At 39.9% G+C, this 21215-nt stretch overlaps 1 protein-coding gene across 3 annotated transcripts in view; it reads left to right on the top strand.

The window, feature by feature from the left end:
- Window positions 1-21215, top strand: part of TTN (titin) — a 287640-nt gene that overhangs the window by 33301 nt on the left and 233124 nt on the right. For all 3 annotated transcript variants that reach the window (XM_057551572.1, XM_057551571.1, XM_028168572.2), the window contains exons 29-42: window positions 379-645; window positions 743-1015; window positions 1117-1380; window positions 1474-1734; window positions 3377-3637; window positions 4178-4441; window positions 4534-4794; window positions 4916-5176; window positions 5629-5889; window positions 6408-6549; window positions 6638-6803; window positions 8567-8798; window positions 10262-10546; window positions 10780-10905. In XM_057551572.1, the coding sequence (XP_057407555.1) occupies window positions 379-645; window positions 743-1015; window positions 1117-1380; window positions 1474-1734; window positions 3377-3637; window positions 4178-4441; window positions 4534-4794; window positions 4916-5176; window positions 5629-5889; window positions 6408-6549; window positions 6638-6803; window positions 8567-8798; window positions 10262-10546; window positions 10780-10905 (3324 nt within the window). The remainder of the gene's footprint in view (window positions 1-378; window positions 646-742; window positions 1016-1116; window positions 1381-1473; window positions 1735-3376; window positions 3638-4177; window positions 4442-4533; window positions 4795-4915; window positions 5177-5628; window positions 5890-6407; window positions 6550-6637; window positions 6804-8566; window positions 8799-10261; window positions 10547-10779; window positions 10906-21215) is intronic.

The raw sequence follows: 21215 nt of genomic DNA, 5'->3' as shown, positions 1-21215 counted from the left end.
GCACTGTGCGGCATGTGGGATCTTAGTTCCCCGACCAGGGATCGAACCCGCACCCTTGGCAGTGAAAGCGCTGAGTCCTAACCACTGGACCACCAGGGAATTCCTGACAATTTGGATTTTGAAAAGCAAGGTCATTCTGATACGTTGCTTTTAAATTTTTTATTGAAATATAATTCTGTGCTTTAAAAATAATTTTTAAATTAAAGTAACTCCTTTTAATTGACAATTTATTTCTCAGTCCAGCAGTTAGATATTAAGAATATTCCTGATAGTATGGGGTGGGGGGCGGGATAAGAGATTTACAAGGAATTTTCTCTATCCTAAGTCTAGATGCATAACTCTCCAGGGAAATTAACTTCTCCTTCTCTTATGCCTCAGGTGCAGTCATTGAGTTTGTGAAAGAACTTCAGGACATAGAAGTTCCAGAATCATTTTCAGGAGAGTTAGAGTGCATTATAACCCCGGAAAATATAGAAGGCAAATGGTATCATAATGATGTGGAGCTTAAATCCAATGGCAAGTACACAATTACATCTCGCCGTGGACGTCAGAACCTCACAGTCAAGGATGTGACCAAAGAGGACCAGGGAGAATACAGCTTTGTTGTCGACGGGAAAAAGACAACCTGTAAACTAAAGATGAAACGTAAGCCTTCCCCTTCCTGTCAGCCTGCAGTGAGCATCGCTATGGCTTATTGATAATAAATAATCATAACATTCTTTTTTCTCCCCATATTTCACAGCCCGCCCCGTTGCTATCCTACAAGGACTCAGTGATCAAAAAGTCTGCGAGGGTGACATTGTTCAGCTTGAAGTTAAAGTCTCCTTAGAGAATGTGGACGGTGTCTGGATGAAGGATGGCGAAGAAGTGCAGCCGGGCGACAGGGTTCACATTGTGATAGACAAGCAGTCACACATGCTGCTTATTGAAGACATGACTAAGGAGGATGCTGGACATTACTCCTTCACCATTCCTGCCCTTGGACTGTCAACCAGTGGGCGCGTCTCTGTCTACAGTGAGTGCGACTTACATAGTCTTGTTGTATGCTGTCAAGTGAGCACACGTTTCCAACAAAATTTGTATTCACAATTCCTTTGTGTGTGTGTGGTTTTGCAGGTGTTGATGTGATAACACCTCTAAAAGACATTAACGTGCTTGAGGGCACCAAGGCTGTGCTCGAATGTAAGGTCTCAGTCCCTGATGTGACTTCTGTTAAGTGGTACTTAAATGATGAACAAATCAAGCCTGATGATCGCGTGCATGCCATTGTCAAAGGCACTAAGCAGCGACTTGTGATTAACCGGACCTATGCTTCAGATGAAGGTCCTTACAAGCTGATGGTTGGCAGAGTTGAAACCAGCTGTGATCTTTCTGTAGAAAGTAAGAATTGTTCCATGTCACTTAGTATTATTTTAAGCATTCTATTTTCCCAGTATAATAGTAACCAAGTGATTATTTTATTTTTCCCCCCAGAAATTAAAATTATCAGAGGTCTTCATGACCTTACCTGTACAGAGACCCAAAACGTGGTCTTGGAAGTTGAACTGTCCCACTCAGGAATTGATGTCTTGTGGAATTTTAAGGACAAGGAAATCAAACCCAGTCCTAAATATAAAATTGAAGCTCATGGAAAAATATATAAGTTGACGGTTCTAAATATGATGAAAGACGATGAAGGGGAATATACATTTTATGCTGGAGAAAATATGACATCTGGAAAACTTACCGTGGCAGGTTAGTACATTTATCATTTAACCTAAGTTCTTATGTAGGGCAGTTGTTTTAACTTAAGAAATCATTGCCCATTTCCTCCCAAATTCCCACCAGTTTCCCACTTCCTTGCCTCTGCTTATGCTGTTCTCAAAACTAATAATACCCTTGACACTATTCCCATCAGCCTAAATTCCAAATGTTCTTCCAGGAAGTCGTAGCTCAAATGCCATCTCCTCTGTGAAGCCTTCCTTGATCTTCCCATTTGTAGAAGATCTTAACCCTCCAACCTCAGGCTCACTTTATGTGTGTTTCTTTCATGACCCTGACTCATATACTTGTTTTATTCCGTTTCTTCTTCCCACACCTGAGTAGATGCTCCCCAAATGTGGAATTGCTTCTTTCTCATCTTTGTATAGTCCAATACGTTGCACATGATAGATTGATGAGTTAACGTTTGGACTGAGTTTTGTTTAAACTCTCCTACTGTAAAGATGTATTTCTTTTTTTTATTGCTCTTGTTTCATTCACTTTTGTTTTCTTTGTTCCCTTCATACTTTATAATGAACCCAATGAATATTTTAAAAATATACCTCAATGTATGTGTCTGTGTGTCTCTTGTGAAGTGAAGTAGACCATTCTCAGCAGAAGCCACCAGCTTAAAAATGAAGAATCAAAAGTCTAAACCAACTGTCAAGAAAAAATTAGGCATCATCATTAATTTGTTTGGTACATAACAATTTAGGTTTTGAGGAGATTAAATTGTGCAATCCATGGTATATAAGCAAGTCAAATGGGAATAGTGTCTTAGGTATGAAAATTTCATGGTTTATACTTTATTACATTTGAGATTTCCTCAAAGATTTGACCATGAGAAAAACTTCTGAAACAGAATTTTAGATTCTGCACTTTGATATGTTTAATATAAATGACATGTTTTTAAATGTGTGGAAACAAGAAAAAACTATGAGCCTCTATGTGATTTCACCCAACATTTTTAAAGTACCTGCCGTTGACCAGAGGCTGCTAGGAACTCAGGATACAAAAATGAATATGGCATGATATTGTTTTTGAGGAATTCACAATATAGAGAGGGACAGATACATTAGCAACTAACTTGATGAAGGAGTAATTATTTCTGCCAGCGGATGATGGCACTGGAGGCAATGGGGGAAAACTTTGTAGAAGAGATGACATTTGTCAAAACAGTGATTTTTAGTATATAGGAATCCCTAATCTTCTAGAAACATTGATGACTATACATTTTGTTCAGCAAAATTTTTTCCAGTCAGATATTAGGTGTATTTTCAGGAAATCATCCTTAGATGACTAAGCAGAATGCTTTTGAGGAAGGAACTGAGTTACGGGCCGTCCATGAGGTGTGCTTCACATTAAGGTTCTCAGAGTTCTGTATAACTTAACAGTTGCTTTTCCTTTGCAAAACCTTTCTGATTCCAGTAGTTTCCCTGGTTATCAGTGATACATACTTAGAATGAGGGGTTTCTGTGATACCTTCTTAAAGTGCGTAAAAATAATTTTATTAGACATTTCATGATGTTCAGAATCATATTTTAAAATTTGATGTTTTATATTTAATTGTGCAAAGATTTTTCTATTGTATAAATATTTTTAAAAGACTCACACTTGTACTTCTCTTGTTCCAAAGGGGGTGCCATCTCTAAGCCACTCACAGATCAGACTGTAGCTGAATCCCAGGAAGCTGTGTTTGAATGTGAAGTTGCCAACCCAGATTCCGAAGGAGAATGGTTGAAGGATGGCAAACACCTACCACTGAGTAAAAACATCAGAAGTAAATCTGATGGCCACAAAAGGAGGCTTATCATTGCCGCCACCAAACTAGATGACATTGGAGAATACACCTACAAGGTGGCCACTTCCAAAACATCTGCCAAACTTAAAGTTGAAGGTCAGTGATATAATAACAGATTTGTCCACTAAAAAATCGTATTATATTTTTGGCAGTTATTCTAAAAGTCAAATGGTATGATCATTTTGGATGCCATAAATCCTCATTTCATAAAATCATTATAAGCTCTCGAACTTTCTTTCTGAGCCATGTACCACAAGGTGCAAAATTGCTTATGAGTTTATGTGAAGAAGCCATGTCTTAGGTTCCAGCTCTGTGGAGCAGCAAATTAGATGCTCGCAGTCTGTATTCTTCTTTCACTCTTCTCCAATCCATTGATTAAGTTATTAATATACAGCTATGCAAACTACATCTCATTCAAGTATAGAAAAGACATTATACAAGGTACATTTCAAACTGGACCCCAGGTTTTCCTGAATAATCTCAGTGTCTTTTAAAAACTCTAGAGATGCTGCATAACTGCAGATTCTTTGATAACCATTCTTTTGCAAAATGACCCGGTAGCAATCTTATTTGGGACTTCTCTTGCATGAATGGTATCATCTTTATTTTCTAAACAAATCATAAATTTGTCTTCAGCTGTCAAAATTAAGAAGACTCTGAAGAACCTCACGGTGACAGAGACGCAAGATGCTGTTTTCACTGTGGAGCTCACACACCCTAATGTAAAAGGTGTCCAGTGGATCAGAAACGGGGTTGTGCTGGAATCCAATGACAAGTACACTGTCTCAGTCAAAGGAACAGTTTACTCTCTGAGAATTAAAAACTGTGCCGTTGCGGATGAATCTGTTTATGGCTTCAAGCTTGGAAGGCTGGGAGCCAGTGCCAGACTGCACGTTGAGAGTAAGTTGACTTAGAAACACTTTACAAGTAGCCAACTTGTGGTTACCATGAAGTTAACCATATCGCTAAATGGCTTCAACTTTCCTCATTAGCCGTCAAAATCATTAAGAAGCCAAAGGATGTGACTGCCTTGGAAAATGCCACCGTTGCCTTTGAAGTTAGCGTTTCCCACGACACAGTGCCGGTGAAATGGTTCCACAAGAATGTGGAGATTAAGCCGAGTGACAAACACAGGCTGGTCTCAGAAAGGAAGGTCCACAAACTGATGCTGCAGCATATTTCCCCCTTGGACGCTGGAGAATATACAGCTGTGGTGGGGCAATTGGAATGCAAAGCGAAACTATTCGTGGAGAGTAAGTATGAGGCAGCCCCTGTGGCATTTCTAGGTGATCTCCATGTATTCATTCGTTTGTTTGCTCCATCTTTTTTTAAAAATAAAATATATTAACCAAAGTGCTCTCTGATTTTCCCAAGCATTACATATTACAAAAACCATGAAGAACATTGAGGTACCTGAGACCAAAACTGCCTCCTTTGAGTGTGAGGTCTCCCACTTCAATGTGCCTTCCATGTGGCTAAAGAATGGGGTGGAGATTGAAATGAGTGAAAAGTTCAAGATCGTGGTGCAGGGAAAACTCCACCAGCTGATCATCATGAACACCAGCACAGAGGACTCAGCGGAATACACGTTTGTCTGTGGCAATGACCAAGTCAGCGCCACTCTGAAAGTGACCCGTAAGTAAAATATATATACAAATATATATATATATATATATATATACACACACACACACACACACACACACACACACACACACACACAGAATATCCAGTAGACTCATTGTTATTCCATAGCCTACACTTTTTCTTCCTGACCAGTTACCTTGATTGAAACATCTACTGTGTCCACACTGAGTCAGGCATCTGGATAAAATTTTTGATTAGGGTAGCATTGAAAGGCTACCTATAAAGATGCTCCAGTGTCTATCTCTTGCTTTTTCTGTTCCCCTGTCACTTGACATTGTCCTGTAGAGGGGTACCTGGAAGGTATCATGGCTCACCTCTCTGAACTGTGATCGCCTAAACAGACGTACTAAGAACATTCCAAGTTTTCATTCTGTGCCTGTTATAACCCACGTCGTATTGACACAAAATCTCCTTGGATGTATTTCCTTCCCCCTTTGCAGCAATCATGATTACATCCATGCTGAAGGACATCAATGCTGAAGAAAAAGACACCATTACCTTTGAGGTAACAGTGAACTATGAAGGCATCTCTTACAAATGGTTGAAGAATGGCGTGGAAATCAAATCAACTGACAGGTGCCAGATGAGAACCAAAAAGCTCACCCACTCACTGAACATCAGGAATGTTCACTTTGGGGACGCTGCTGAGTACACCTTTGTGGCTGGAAAAGCTGCCTCGACAGCCACTCTTTATGTGGAAGGTATGGTTTCATAAATGTCATATCCATAAACATAAATGGCAAACACACTATATAAAATGTTAGAGCATCAGCTAATGAATGGATAAGTAAAATGAGGTATATCCACGCAATGAAATATTATTCAGCAATAAAAAGGAGGTACTGATACATGCTACAACATGGATGAACCTTAAAAAACTTTATACCAAGTGAAAGAAGCCGGTCACAAAGAACCACATACAGTATGATTCCAGTTACAGGAAAAGTTCAGAGTGCACAAATCTGTAGAGACATAGATGGGTGCCTAAGTCTGAGGGGAGGACAAAGGGAGGTGTCTGGAGGGTGATGGCTAAGGGGTACATGGTTTCTTCTGGGGGTAATGGGAATGCTTTGAAATTAATTATGGTGGTGGTTGCACAACTCTGAATATACTGAAAGCCACTGAATTGTATACTTTCACTGGGTGAACTGTATAGTATGTGAATTATATCTTAGCAAAGCTGTTAGAAAGATTAATTTTTTTACACGCTGTTCTCCAGCTCGTCATATAGAATTTAGGAAACACATTAAAGACATTAAGGTTCTCGAGAAGAAGCGAGCCATGTTTGAATGTGAAGTTTCTGAACCTGACATCACTGTGCAGTGGATGAAAGATGGCCAAGAGCTACAGCTTGTGGACAGGTCCGTTGGTTTGTTTGCCGCATCCCAGTGATTCCCAGTTTCCTTTGAGTCATCATACGTTAAACCTCAATTTCCCTTTCTTGCATAGAATAAAGATACAGAAGGAGAAATACGTCCACCGCCTTCTGATCCCATCCACCCGGTTATCTGATGCTGGGAAGTACACAGTGGTGGCTGGAGGCAACATGTCCACTGCCAGCCTCTTTGTGGAGGGCAGAGACGTTCGCATCCGAAGCATTAAAAGGGAGGTTCAGGTAATTGTCCACATGCTGAATTTTTGGAGAAGTCATCAGTAGCTCCTAATCTATCATTTTGTCACTTAATTTTTTTTAACATCTTTATTGGAGTATAATTGCTTCACAATGGTGTGTTAGTTTCTGCTGTATAACAAAGTAAATCGGCTATACGTATACATATATCCCCATATCCCCTCCCTCTTGCATCTCCCTCCCACCCTCCCTATCCCACCCCTCTAGGTGGACACAAAGCACCGAGATGATCTCCCTGTGCTACGCGGCTGCTTCCCACTAGCTATCTGTTTCACATTTGGTAGTGTAGCTATGTCCATGCCGCTCTCTCACTTTGTCCCAGCTTACCCTTCCCCATCCCCATGTCCTCATAGAGAATGTCACTTAATTTTTTGACTTTTAAATTTTCTAACCACAGTCTTCTGAAAAAATGAAATCAGCTTATCCCTACCAGCTTACACTCTTGTGCTGACATCAACTTAGTCACAGTTTCCTCTCGCTTAGGGAGTAAGTGTATCCTTCGCAGCTGTTTAAATACTTTAATGAAAGCAGCTGTAGACACTTCACTGTCAAATGGCCACTTACCAAGCAACATCAACCCTAAAGGAACTAAAATTTAAATTGTGATGTTCGCACAGCAACTGGAATTAAGGGAATTCAGAACAAGGTGGCATTTTCTCAGAAGCCTTCTACCTTGGAGAGGCAGCTGTGTGGGGACTTGACTGGGAAAACTCCCTCCGAGGTCCAAGAGGAAGACCAGTTTGAGCAAAGCTGGATTCCTAGCAGCGATGCTGAGCAAACACCTTTGCTCTCGACTGCACATGTACGGCTTGTCCTCATGGGTGCCAGTCTTCCCACGCGATATAACGGGGAGATAACATGTGAAGAGAAGTATCACTTGAGCTCATGTTTATCATATTGCTCATCCAAGGAGAGCCAGGCATTACATTAGGCCAGAGTGAAAAAAAGCCTTCAGTGCATACTCAGATAACCCAAATATGTCCTTCATCCTTTATTGACCAATTCTGAACCTTGATTTTCTCACTTTTAAAAACGAGGATAACAGTTCCTACCTAGCCTATAAGGTTCACATCATATGAAATCAAATTGAGCAGTAACTTAAAAGAACTTTGTCAATGATAAACAGCCCTCAGATGTAAAGTGTCATTATTTCTTTTCTTTTTTAATTTTTATTTTATTATTTACTTTTGGCTGTGTCGGGTCTTTGTTGCTGCGTGCAGGCTTTCTCTAGTTGCAGGGAGCGGGGGCTACTCTTTGTTGCAGTGCACAGGCTTCTCATTGCAGTGGCTTCTCTTGTTGTGGAGCACAGGCTCTAGGCACTCGAGCTTCAGTCGCTGTGGTGTGCAGGCTGTAGTTGTGGCGCATGGGCTTAGTTGCTCTACGCCATGTGGGATCTTCCCAGACCAGGGATTGAAGGATTGAACCTGTGTCCCCTGCATTGGCAGGCGGATTCTTAACCACTGCGCCACCAGGAAGTCCTGCAAAGTGTCATTATTTCTGTTATGATTAACTAAGAAGCAAACATTTAAGGATGAAATCATTGCCTCCGTGCAGATGTAAGCAAAAGAAGTATGGGCACCTTTTGTCCAAGGATATGCAGGAAAACTTAGAATGTGCTATAACCAGTCAACTTCCTATATCATAATATGTAGGTTTGACATGCTCTTCAAATGAGCTGTTTTGGAAACAGGTTAAAACCGAAAGGAAATCAGGGCTTCAATTTTCTTTTCCTGTTTCTCCATTAAAAGGTTATTGAGAAACAACGTGCTGTCGTTGAGTTTGAGGTCAATGAAGATGATGTAGATGCCCACTGGTATAAAGACGGCATTGAAATCAATTTCCAAGTTGAAGAACGACACCAGTATGTGGTGGAGAGAAGAATCCACCGGATGTTTATCTCTGAGACCAGGCATAGCGATGCTGGTGAATACACCTTTGTGGCAGGAAGGAACAGGAGTTCTGTCACGCTCTACGTCAATGGTAGGTAGAGATATTGACATATTTTGTGCGTCCATCTGTAATAATCCTCCCTTTCAACTTACTGAAGTTCTGGTAGTTCCCAGGCAATTTCTCAAGAACCCATGGTACTCATATGTTTGAAGTTATTCCATTTATTTTCATATTATACCTGTGGAAATGGGATGGTAGCTGTTAAAAGGACCAAGATGTCATTTCCAGAAGGCACCTAATGGCTAGATCCTTATTTAGTTTGGTCAACATTATTGAACATCCACTGTATGTCAATTATAATAGACCCCAAATGGGTTTCTAGGTACAGTTTTCAGCTGTTCTAGTTCTCTGCCCTTGGCCCTAACTGCTTGAATACTAGTAGCACTACCAAGTGATGGGGCATTTCCAGCCTCTGGTGGGGCATTTCCAGCCTCTGTTAGGGCATGCCTGGGAGAACCTAGAAAGCCACAGGCGAGCTCCATGCCCTAGGACCAGGGTCTGACTTTAGTGGGGGATTCCATATGCTACCAAGTCCTCAGAGGAACACCATTAAACCATCCACTTTCCTCATTAGAAACCTTAGAGCTGTATCTGAGGCTGGTCTAGATCCATCCCTGTCCTGACCTTGGGTCCTACCTGTCTGAACAAATACCCCTGAGACAGATGAAGGAACACTAAGAGTAATCTCAAGTTTCATAAAAATGAACCATATTGCCAACATTCCCTTGGTCCCTAGAAGACCAAATGGTCATGGTATCCAGTTATTATTATTTCTATATTAGTGGTAGAGAAACTGAGGCACAGAGAAGTAAAGGTCTACCCATATGACTGTGTCAGAAATCAGCCTCACAGAAGTCATTTCTCCCCATTTCTTGGTTCCATGAACGACCCAGTTTCCCTCACTCATCACAACACCAAGAATATGTTTTAATTAGCATAACAGGAAAGCTGCATTTTAAAAAAAATTACCTAATTGCCTTTAGATCTAAAATGACATTCATTCATTCATACATACTGATTGCACTTCACTGGCACCTGTATATTAAAAAATGACTATCACATATACACAAATACTTGCAAAACAAACCTGAATGGGATGAGCCACCTCACCACACAATTTGCCCAAATGACTGTTAAAAATAGGTAGCATGTGGAAGTGTTCTAGCATTCTTTAGAGGACTGTCCATTGTCACCCGATCCAGATCCCAGCCAGGAAAGGGGTGACCGTGTTATGCTGAAAAACTCAGCACTCCCAGTATCACGCCCCCCCCCCCCACCAAATATCAAAAGTATCTCCCTCTACTTAGGGACAAAATTCCAATTTTTTTTTTCCTTCTTAGCGCAAAAAAATGTTCTAATATTCTGAAGCAAGTAAAGATATCACCATTCCGAAGTTTAGTTTCGGGGTACATAACCACCTGGCAACAAATTAACGTAGATTTTCCCGTGCTTTCCTGTGTTTTCATGGGCTATTTGTTTTCTTTTCTTCCCAGCCCCAGAACCGCCCCAAATTCTGCAGGAGCTCCAGCCTGTTACCGTGCAATCTGGCAAGCCTGCCCGCTTCTGTGCTGTGATATCCGGCAGACCACAGCCGAAAATTTCCTGGTACAAGGAAGAGCAGCTGCTTTCCACTGGTTTCAAGTGCAAATTCCTTCACGATGGGCAAGAGTACACACTTCTGCTCATCGAAGCCTTCCCAGAGGACGCGGCCGTCTATACCTGTGAAGCCAAGAATGACTATGGAATTGTCACTACCTCAGCATCACTCTCTGTGGAAGGTAGAAATGCCTTGCTACTTCTCAGCTTAAAGTAAAACCTAAGAAACACGCTTTTGCATCCTCCCAGGGCATTTAAAAATACAACTTGGTGCTCCTAAAAGTAGATTGCTACCTAACTTGGAAACTTTGAAAGGTCTCCACTGCCAGATAAATTAAGAGAAATCGGCATGCTTCATTCTGTGAGGTCTGTAGGCTGACTTACTCCTGACAAGTCTTGTGGTCCCTTCCTTTAGTTCCAGAAGTTGTGTCTCCTGATCAGGAAATGCCAGTTTATCCTCCTGCCATCGTCACCCCACTTCAGGACACTGTCACTTCTGAGGGACGGCCAGCCCACTTTCAATGCAGAGTTTCTGGAACAGGTAGGTTTACAAGCAAAGGTAGAGTTGCTAATACTTAAAAAGAATGATGTGAGGAAAAGGTTTTCTTACCTCTCATGCATAATTTGAAGTTTCATGGGCATCTTGCAGAAGACTTACTCGGATTATTGAATTGAGAATTAGATCAGTGTTTTCCGCTACTGGACTGTACACCTAAAAATGGTTAAGGTGATAAATTTTATGTTATGTGTTTTTTTAAACGACAATTTAAACAAAAGGAATTAGTTCAGTGTTTTTCAATGTTTTAAACTTGAAAAATGTCATGTTTTCTTTATGATTGTAGTTACACTTTTGTTATCTCTTGAAAAAATACGACAAAACCTACAATTATTATTAGATTAATTATGATGGCATCTACATATGTTTTAAGAGTCCATTTATATGTAAGATGTTGTCCAGTCTATGGACAGTGCTTGTGTGAAAAGCTGTATCCCTTTGGAAGGTGGTATCCTGTAGTGGACAAAAGTGGGGGCATTATGATCACAGAGGTTGGATTTGAGTCTTGGCTCCACTCTGTGACCTTCGGCAAATACGTGATTTCTCTGGTTCTCTTTCCCTCATGAATAAAGTGAGGATAATATTGCATTCAGTCTTAGAATGTACATTTCATGAGGGCAGGGATTCTGTCTTAGTACCGAGAACATGGTGCCTGAAAAGCAGTAGCTACTAGAAGGAAAGCTCTGTGAAAGCAAGGGTGGATCCTTGTCCTAGAATAGCTCCATACATAGTAGGTACTCAGTAAGTAATTGTTGATCGGACAAAAGAATGATTGTTAAATGGCTGATATCAATCGCTTCAGATCATTGTCATGATCATGTCAGATAACCCACATCAGCACGTATCGCAGCGCCCCTCATACAGGAATCCCTCCATCTGTTAGCTGTTGTGATTTTTAATTGGTGCCTGTTTCCCAGAACCATCAGCCCCTCCCCTCACCCCAGGAGTCTGACCTTAGTAGAATGAGACAAAATGTTTAGAGTCATTTCTAGCCAATGATGATTGTAGATCTACCTCACATAGGGACAGGGTAAATCAACCTTATCCTGAATGAAAATCACTCCCTCACTTGCTTGACTTTTGTATACCACCACAAAGGGAAATTCTCCAAGCTCGGGCATCTCACAGCACTCCTAATAAACATTTGTTTTGCTTATTGTGCTTCTCCCGTTAGGTTATGACCCAGTCTCTACCTTGCCATGAACTGTTTTCTTTAGCAAGTTAGTATTTCAATTGGGCTTCTATCACCTAATGATTTCCTCCTCTGGGATGGAGATGCTGATCTAGAAACCAAATAGACCTGTTTGACTTTATGAGCATAATTAAAGGATATGAGGTATATAAAGCACTTACAGGCATGGCTAGCAAGTGACTGGTGCTCAATACATTAATTTTATTACAACCATGGAGAGGAATTATAGAAACATAAAAGTCTGGTATTGGGTGACCAACATAGATAAATACTATAGACTTTGTGACTTCAGAGCATGGTATTTGAAAAATGCCAAATATTAAGAAATGAGGACTGATTCGGTAATATCCTACTAAAAAGAAAAATGCATTTTAATATCATATTCACTAAAGCCATACTAAAGAATTTATCCATTCATTGAATTTTTAGAGGAAATTTTTCAAATAAATATATGTATATGGATTATCTAAAGTAGTAGTCTTAACTATATTTGCATAGTGCTCTTTAGTTTATAAGTCATTTTATAGTTTTCCTTTAAGGCATTGCAAAAATACATTTGAAGCTCTCTATGAGTCTCCAATTGGGGTAGAAAAAGAAAAATATCTTTTCAATGTGACTGATGTCCTTAAATATTTGAATGGACTTTATAAATTCATGTGATCATTAACTCTCTATGTGTGGTAATATTAATACACATATAGAGTTTTTAGAACCCTTTCATAAATGTATTTTCTATATGACAAAAATTAAATTCACTGAATAAATGCCTTTTTAAAATAAAAGCTCACCATATCACGTTTCATGCCCCTCAGACTGAAAATTTTCACACAACTTCCCTTAAGAAAGTAAGTGCAGCTCTGCTTTCTACAAATTGGGAAAAAATATGAGTCTGCAGAGGCCCCAGTCTCATGTTTTTGGGAACTCAGTACTTGCTGAAGCATGGAGCATGGTCCTGAGCAATCTGGTGGTGCTTTTGTAAGTGGAAATGTTATCTATTGAAGGTCTCTGGTGCCACCTACTGGTGGAAGAGAAGTTTGGAAAAGTAGAATTTTAAAACTTGTAGTAAAAGCTAGCTTTTTGCTAGTGCTCATTCTACAGATAATGGTCAGTATCATTTGGTGGCTTACAGAGTGGCAGCTAGCTAAGTGAGATGATAAATAATTAGTTTAGCAATGAGGAATGGCCACTGTTCATTTAAGCTTTTTTTTTGTTTTATTCGACCAACATTTGTGTTCCTGCTATTGAGACATTACACTAGGTTCTAGGGATGCCAGGACCTGTCTCTTGCCTTCCTGGAGCTCAGTGTGTAGGTGAGGAGACGCACGTGCACAGCTAGATCCCAAGGTTGTAAGTGCTGTAACAGCCCACCTACTCAGTGCTCTCTGTCTGGGAGAGAGCGGGAGAAAGATGCATGGACTGCACATTGAAGAATTAATAGGCTCATGAGCACGCTGGTGCTCCAGGCAGAGAACAACATTTATGAAGTCATAAAAGCTTGCCAGAACATTCCGTGTGCTGGCAACAAGTGGTTTAAGTATGGTTAGAAAGTGATGTAATGAGTGGGCGAGAAGCTAGAAAAGAAGGCAAGGGCCAGATCCTTAAGTGTTGGTATTCTGTGCTTAGGACTTTAGATTTTATCTTGTTTACTTTGAGGAGCCACTGAGAGATTTTGAAACCCCTGGGTAACATGATCAGGTTTTCTTTTTAGAAACAACACTCTGATATGGACAGATGTGGGAGGTGAGAATGAAGGTAAGGGACCAGCAGAGAGGCTATCATACTATGATAGGCTTGGAAGGTGTTGACAACTGAGAGAGTCAGGAGAAAGATGGGGGTAGATTGTGCAAGAGTCCAGGAGGTAGAATGAACGAGACTCAGGGACCAAATACAATGGAGTGGTGGGGGTGAGGAGCTGGGGCAGTGGAGTGGCCTCACAGAAGCCATGAGAGGCCAGTGACTGACACAGATAGTGGCAGCCCAGTCAGAAGTACCAAGTCCATTACCAAGACAGGTCTTGCCCTTTAGCTCATTTATTATTGGCAATTCATGCCTGTCCTCCTGCTTCACTGAGTTCACCAAAGGAAGAAGTTGTCAGGAAGAATAAGCAGGGAACCTTGTGAGGGAGAGAGATTACCAAACTCTCCATCCTTCTCTTTCCATTGATGATTAAACACACAAACCAAGTATTTGTAGGATGACTTTTACATCCCATGTGATGATGGTATTACTTGTATATCCTATGGTCCTGTTTATTAGGTAAGTTATTGCTGATCCCTTGTGATGTTAGGCATTCTCGCTTTAATGACTGACTTGTGCCTGTGGTTTATAAAGCCCTTTCCTCTGTGTATGTCATTGAATTCACACAGCAATTTTATAACCCATGAATAGCCCATGAATTATTATGCATCTTATTTTACAAATGAGAAGACTGGTCCAGAGAGATTAACTGACATGTCTAAGGTCACACAGCTGGTAAATTGTAGTGTCAGGATTCCATTTCCTACCTTACCTTGCTACCTAAGGAAGTAAAAAGATTTGTTTCTTTAAAAGGGGAACTTGTAGTTTATAACAACTATCCTAGTGGGAAGCAGGGGAATATTCATAAACCAATATTTATGCAACAGTGCAAACAAATACTAGAGGATTGGACTATTAGAAGATCCCCATGGGTGGTATTGAGATAAGGAAGTAATATAGTGACCACATTCCAAAAACAAGATGGCTTCTGATTTTTGGCTTTTAAAACAAGTAACTAAATTTGAATCCACGCTTGACTTACAGGGCTATTGCTTTAGTGGAAGTATAATATTTTTTAAAGTGCACATCATCTTAAACTGTAACAACATAGTAATATTTATCCTTGATTTGGGGTTTTTATTTTCTATCATTTTAAGATGGTTCAAATCCTTGTGTGGAAATAGCTAGTTTTTTTTTTTAAACTTTATTTTATTTATTTTTTTATACAGCAGGTTCTTATTAGTCATCAATTTTATGCACATCAGTGTATACATGTCAATCCCAATCGCCCAATTCATCACACCACCATCCCCACCCCACTGCAGCTTTCCCCCCTTGGTGTCCATACGTTTGTTCTCTACATCTGTGTCTCAACTTCTGCCCTGCAAACCGGTTCATCTGTACCATTTTTCTAGGTTCCACATACATGTGTTAATATACGATATTTGTTTTTCTCTTTCTGACTTACTTCACTCTGTATGACAGTCTCTAGATCCATCCACGTCTCAACAAATGACTCAATTTCGTTCCTTTTTATGGCTGAGTAATATTCCATTGTATGTATGTACCACATCTTCTTTATCCATTCGTCTGTCGATGGGCATTTAGGTTGCTTCCATGACCTGGCTATTGTAAATAGTGCTGCAATGAACATTGGGGTGCATGCGTCTTTTTGAATTATGGTTTTCTTGGGTATATGCCCAGTAGTGGGATTGCTGGATCATATGGTAATTCTATTTTTAGTTTTTTAAGGAACCTCCATACTGTTCTCCATAGTGGTTGTATCAATTTACATTCCCACCAACAGTGCAAGGAGTTCCCTTTTCTCCACACCCTCTCCAGCATTTGTTGTTTGTAGATTTTCTGAGGATGCCCATTCTAACTGGTGTGAGGTGATACCTCATTGTAGTTTTGATTTACATTTCTCTAATAATTAGTGATGTTGAGCAGCTTTTCATGTGCTTCTTGGCCATCTGTATGTCTTCTTTGGAGAAATGTCTATTTAGGTCTTCTGCCCCTTTTTGGATTGGGTTATTTGTTTCTTTAATATTGAGCTGAATGAGCTGTTTATATATTTTGGAGTTTAATCCTTTGTCCGTTGATTCACGTGCAAATATTTTCTCCCATTCTGAGGGTTGTCTTTTCGTCTTGTTTATGGTTTCCTTTGCTGTGCAAAAGCTTTTAAGTTTCATTAGGTCCCATGTGTTTATTTTTGTTTTTATTCCCATTACTCTAGGAGGTGGGTCAAAAAAGACCTTGCTGTGATTTATGTCAAAGAGTGTTCTTCCTATGTTTTCCTCTAAGAGTCTTATAGTGTCCAGTCTTACATTTAGGTCTCAAATCTATTTTGAGTTTATTTTTGTGTATGGTGTAAGGGAGTGTTCTAATTTCATTCTTTTACATGTAGCTGTCCAGTTTTCCCAGCACCACTTATTGAAGAGACTGTCTTTTCTCCACTGTATATCTTTGCCTCCTTTGTCATAGATTAGTTGACCAGAGGTGCGTGGGTTTATCTCTGGGCTTTCTATCTTGTTCCATTGATCTATGTTTCTGTTTTTGTGCCAGTACCATATTGTCTTGATTACTGTAGCTTTGTAGTATAGTCTGAAGTCAGGGAGTCTGATTCCTCCAGCTCCGTTTTTTTGCCTCAAGACTGCTTTGGCTATTCGGGGTCTTTTGTGTCTCCATACAAATTTTAAGATGATTTGTTCTAGTTCTGTAAAAAATACTATTGGTAATTTGATAGGGATTGCATTGAATCTGTAGATTGCTTTGGGTAGTAGAGTCATTTTCACAATACTGATTCTTCCAATCCAAGAACATGGTATACCTCTCCATCTATTTGTATCATCTTTAATTTCTTTCATCAGTGTCTTATAATTTTCTGTATACAGGTCTTTTGTCTCCTTAGGTAGGTTTATTCCTAGATATTTTATTCTTTTTGTTGCAATGGTAAATGGGAGTGTTTTCTTAATTTCACTTTCAGATTTTTCATCATTAGTGTATAGGAATGCAAGAGACTTCTGTGCATTAATTTTGTATCCTGCTACTTTACCAAATTCATTGGTTAGCTCTAGTAGTTTTCTGGTAGCATCTTTAGGATTCTCTATGTATAGTATCATGTCATCTGCAAACAGTGACAGCTTTACTTCTTCTTTTCCGATTTGGATTCCTTTTATTTCTTTTTCTTCTCTGATTGCTGTGGCTAACACTTCCAAAACTATGTTGAATAATAGTGGTGAGAGTGGGCAACCTTGTCTTGTTCCTGATCTTAGTGGAAATGGTTTCAGTGTTTCACCATTGAGGACGATGTTGGCTGTGGGTATGTCATATATAGCCTTTATTATGTTGAGGAAAGTTCTCTCTATGCCTACTTTCTTCAGGGCTTTTATCATAAATGGGTGTTGAATTTTGTTGAAAGCTTTCTCTGCATCTATTGAGATGATCATATTGTTTTTCTCCTTCAGTTTGTTAATATGGTGTATCACATTGATTGATTTACGTATATTGAAGAATCCTTGCATTCCTGGGATAAACCTCACTTCATCATGGTGTATGATCCTTTTAATGTGCTGTTGGATTCTTTTTGCTAGTATTTTGGTGAGGATTTTTGCATCTATGTTCATCAGTGATATTGGCCTGTAGTTTTCTTTCTTTGTGATATCTTTGTCTGGTTTTGGTATCAGGGTGATGGTGGCCTCGTAGAATGAGTTTGGGAGTGTTCCTCCCTCTGCAATATTTTGGAAGAGTTTGAGAAAGACAGGTGTTAGCTCTTCTCTAAATGTTTGATAGAATTTGCCTGTGAAGCCATCTGGTCCTGGGCTTTTGTTTGTTGGAAAATTTTTAATCACAGTTTCAATTTCATTACTTGTGATTGGTCTGTTCACATTTTCTATTTTACCTGGTTCAGTCTTGGAAGGTTATACCTTTCTAAGAATTTGTCCATTTCTTCCAGGTTGTCCATTTTATTGGCATAGAGTTGCTTGTAGTAGTCTCTTAGGATGCTTTGTATTTCTGTGGTGTCTGTTGTAACTTCTCCTTTTTCATTTCTAATTTTATGGATTTGAGTCCTCTCCCTCTTTTTCTTGATGAGTCTGGCTAATGGTTTATCAATTGTGTTTATCTTCTCAAAGAACCAGCTTTTAGTTTTATTGATCTTTGCTATTGTTTTCTTTGTTTCTATTTCATTTATTTGTGCTCTGATCTCTATGATTTCTTTCCTTCTGCTAACTTTGGGTTTTGTTTGTTCTTCTTTCTCTAGTTCCTTTAGATGTAAGTTTAGATTGTTTATTTGAGATTTTTCTTGTTTCTTGAGGTAGGCTTGTATAGCTATAAACTTCCCTCTTAGAACTGCTTTTGCTGCATCCCATAGGTTTTTGATCGTCTTGTTTTCATTGTCATTTGTCTCTAGGTATTTTTTGATTTCCTCTTTGATTTCTTCAGTGATCTCTTGGTTATTGAGTAACATATTGTTTAATCTCCATGTGTTTGTGTTTTTTACGTTTTTTCCCCTCTATTTCATTTCTAATCTCATAGCGTTGTGGTCAGAAAAGATGCTTGATATGATTTTAATTTTCTTAAATTTACTGAGTCTTGATTTGTGACCCAAGATGTGATCTATCCTGAAGAATGTTCTGTGTGCACTTGAGAAGAAAGTGTAATCTGCTGTTTTGGGGTGGAATATCCTATAATATCAATTAGATCTATGTGGTCTATTGTGTCATTTAAAGCTTGTGTTTCCTTATTAATTTTCTGTCTGGATGATCTGTCCATTGGTGTAAGTGAGGTGTTAAAGTCCCCCACTATTATTCTGTTACTGTCAATTTCCTCTTTTATAGCTGTTAGCAGTTGCCTTATGTATTGAGGTGCTCCTATGTTGGGTGCATATATATTTATAATTGTTATATCTTCTTTGATTGATCCCTTGATCATTATGTAGTGTCCTTCCTTGTCTCTTGTGACATTCTTTATTTTAAAGTCTATTTTATCTAATATGAGCATTGCTACTCCAGCTTTCTTTTGATTTCCATTTGCATGGAATATCTTTTTCCATCCCCTCACTTTCAGTCTGTATGTGTCCTTAGGTCTGAAGTGGGTCTCTTGTAGACAGCATATATATGGGTCTTGTTTTTGTATCCATTCAGCAAACCTGTGTCTTTTGGTTGGAGCATTTAATCCATTCACGTTTAAGGTAATTATCGATATGTATTTTCCTATGACCATTGTCTTAACTGTTTTGGGTTTGTTTTTGTAGGTCCTTTTCTTCTCTTGTGTTTCCCACTTAGAGAAGTTCCTTTAGCATTTGTTGTAGAGCTGGTTTGGTGGTGCTGAATTCTCTTAGCTTTTGCTTGTCTGTAAAGCTTTTGATTTCTCCATCAAATCTAAATGAGATCCTTGGCAGGTAGAGTAATCTTGGTCGTAGGTTCTTCCCTTTCATCACTTTAAGTATATCATGCCACTCCCTTCTGGCTTGTAGAGTTTCTGCTGAGAAATCAGCTGTTAACCTTATGGGAGTTCCCCTGTATGTTATTTGTTGTTTTTCCCTTGCTGCTTTTAATAATTTTTCTTTGTCTTTAATTTTTGCCAATTTGATTACTATGTGTCTCAGCGTGTTTCTCCTTGGGTTTTTCCTGTATGGGACTCTCTGCACTTCCTGGACTTGGGTGGCTCTTTCCTTTCCCATGTTAGGGAAGTTTTCGACTATAATCTCTTCAGATGTCTTCTCTGGTCCTTTCTCTCTCTCTTCTCCTTCTGGGACCCCTATAATGCGAATGTTGTTGCATTTAATGTTGTCCCAGAGATCTCTTAGGCTGTCTTCATTTCTTTTCATTCTTTTTTCTTTAGTCTGTTCCGCAGCAGTGAATTCCACCATTCTGTCTTCCAGGTCACTTATCCATTCTTCTGCCTCAGTTATTCTGCTATTGATTCCTTCTAGTGTAGTTTTCATTTCAGTTATTGTATTGTTCATCTCTGTTTGTTTGTTCTTTAATTCTTCTATGTCTTTGTTAAACATTTCTTGCATCTTCTCGATCTTTGCCTCCATTCTTTTTCCGAGGTCCTGGATCATCTTCACTATCATTATTCTGAATTCTTTTTCTGGAAGGTTGCCTATCTCCACTTCATTTAGTTGTTTTTCTGGGGTTTTATCTTGTTCCTTCATCTGGTACGTAGCCCTCTGCCTTTTCATCTTGTCTATCTTTCTGTGAATGTGGTTTTTGTTCCACAGGCTGCAGGATTGTAGTTCTTCTTGCTTGTGCTGTCTGCCCTCTGCTGGATGAGGCTATCTAAGAGGCTTATGCAAGTTTCCTTATGGGAGGGACTGGTGCTGGGTAGAGCTGACTGTTGCTCTGGTGGGCAGAGCTCAGTAAAACTTTAATCCGCTTGACTGCTGATGGGTGGGGCTGGGTTCCCTCCCTGTTGGTTGTTTGGCCTGAGGCAACCCAACACTGGAGCCTACCTGGGCTCTTTGGTGGGGCTAATGACAGACCCTGGGAGGGCCCACGCCAAGGAGTACTTCCCAGAACTTCTGCTGCCAGTGTCCTTGTCCCCACAGTGACCCATAGCCACCCCCCGCCTCTGCAGAAGACCCTCCAACACTAGCAGGTAGGTCTGGTTCAGTCTCCCCTGGGGTCACTGCTCCTTCCCCTGGGTCCCGATGCACACACTACTTTGTGTGTGCCTCCAAGAGTGTAGTCTCTGTTTCCCCCAGTCCTCTCGAAGTCCTGCAATCAAATCCCACTAGCCTTCAAAGTCTGATTCTCTAGGAATTCCTCCTCCCATTGCCAGACCCCTAGGTTGGGAATCTTGACCTGGGGCTCAGAACCTTCACTCCAGTGGGTGGACTTCTGTCATATAAGTGTTCTCCAGTCTGTGAGTCACCCACCCAGCAGTTACAGGATTTGATTTTACTGTGATTGCGCCCCTCCTACCATCTCATTGTGGCTTCTCCTTTGTCTTTGGATGTGGGGTATCTTTTTTGGTGAGTTCCAGTGTCTTCCTGTCGATGATTGTCCAGCAGCTAGTTGTGATTCTGGTGTTCTCACAAGAGGGAGTGAGAGCACGTCCTTCTACTCTGCCATCTTGGTTCCTACTCGCTAGTTTTATTATTATTTATTATTACTCCTACTTTGAAAAAAGCCAAATATATCTAGGATGCCCAAATTCCATGACTCTTTCCATTTTAAAAATTTTCTGTTGTGCTGAGACCTTCCAATGCTTGCCTACTGGTAACAAAATAATAGAGATGTTTTTCTTCATCCTTTATGGGTGTCTCTTTTAGACTTTATGGAATGTTCATCTTCTCACCTCTGTTTTTGATGGGTCTTTCTGCCTAACCAGAGTGCAGATTTTCCTCACTTTCTGTCTC

The sequence above is a fragment of the Balaenoptera acutorostrata genome, chromosome 8 (assembly GCF_949987535.1).
Source record: "Balaenoptera acutorostrata chromosome 8, mBalAcu1.1, whole genome shotgun sequence".
Classification (NCBI taxonomy): domain Eukaryota; kingdom Metazoa; phylum Chordata; class Mammalia; order Artiodactyla; family Balaenopteridae; genus Balaenoptera; species Balaenoptera acutorostrata.
This window is presented reverse-complemented; position numbering and strand designations above follow the sequence as displayed.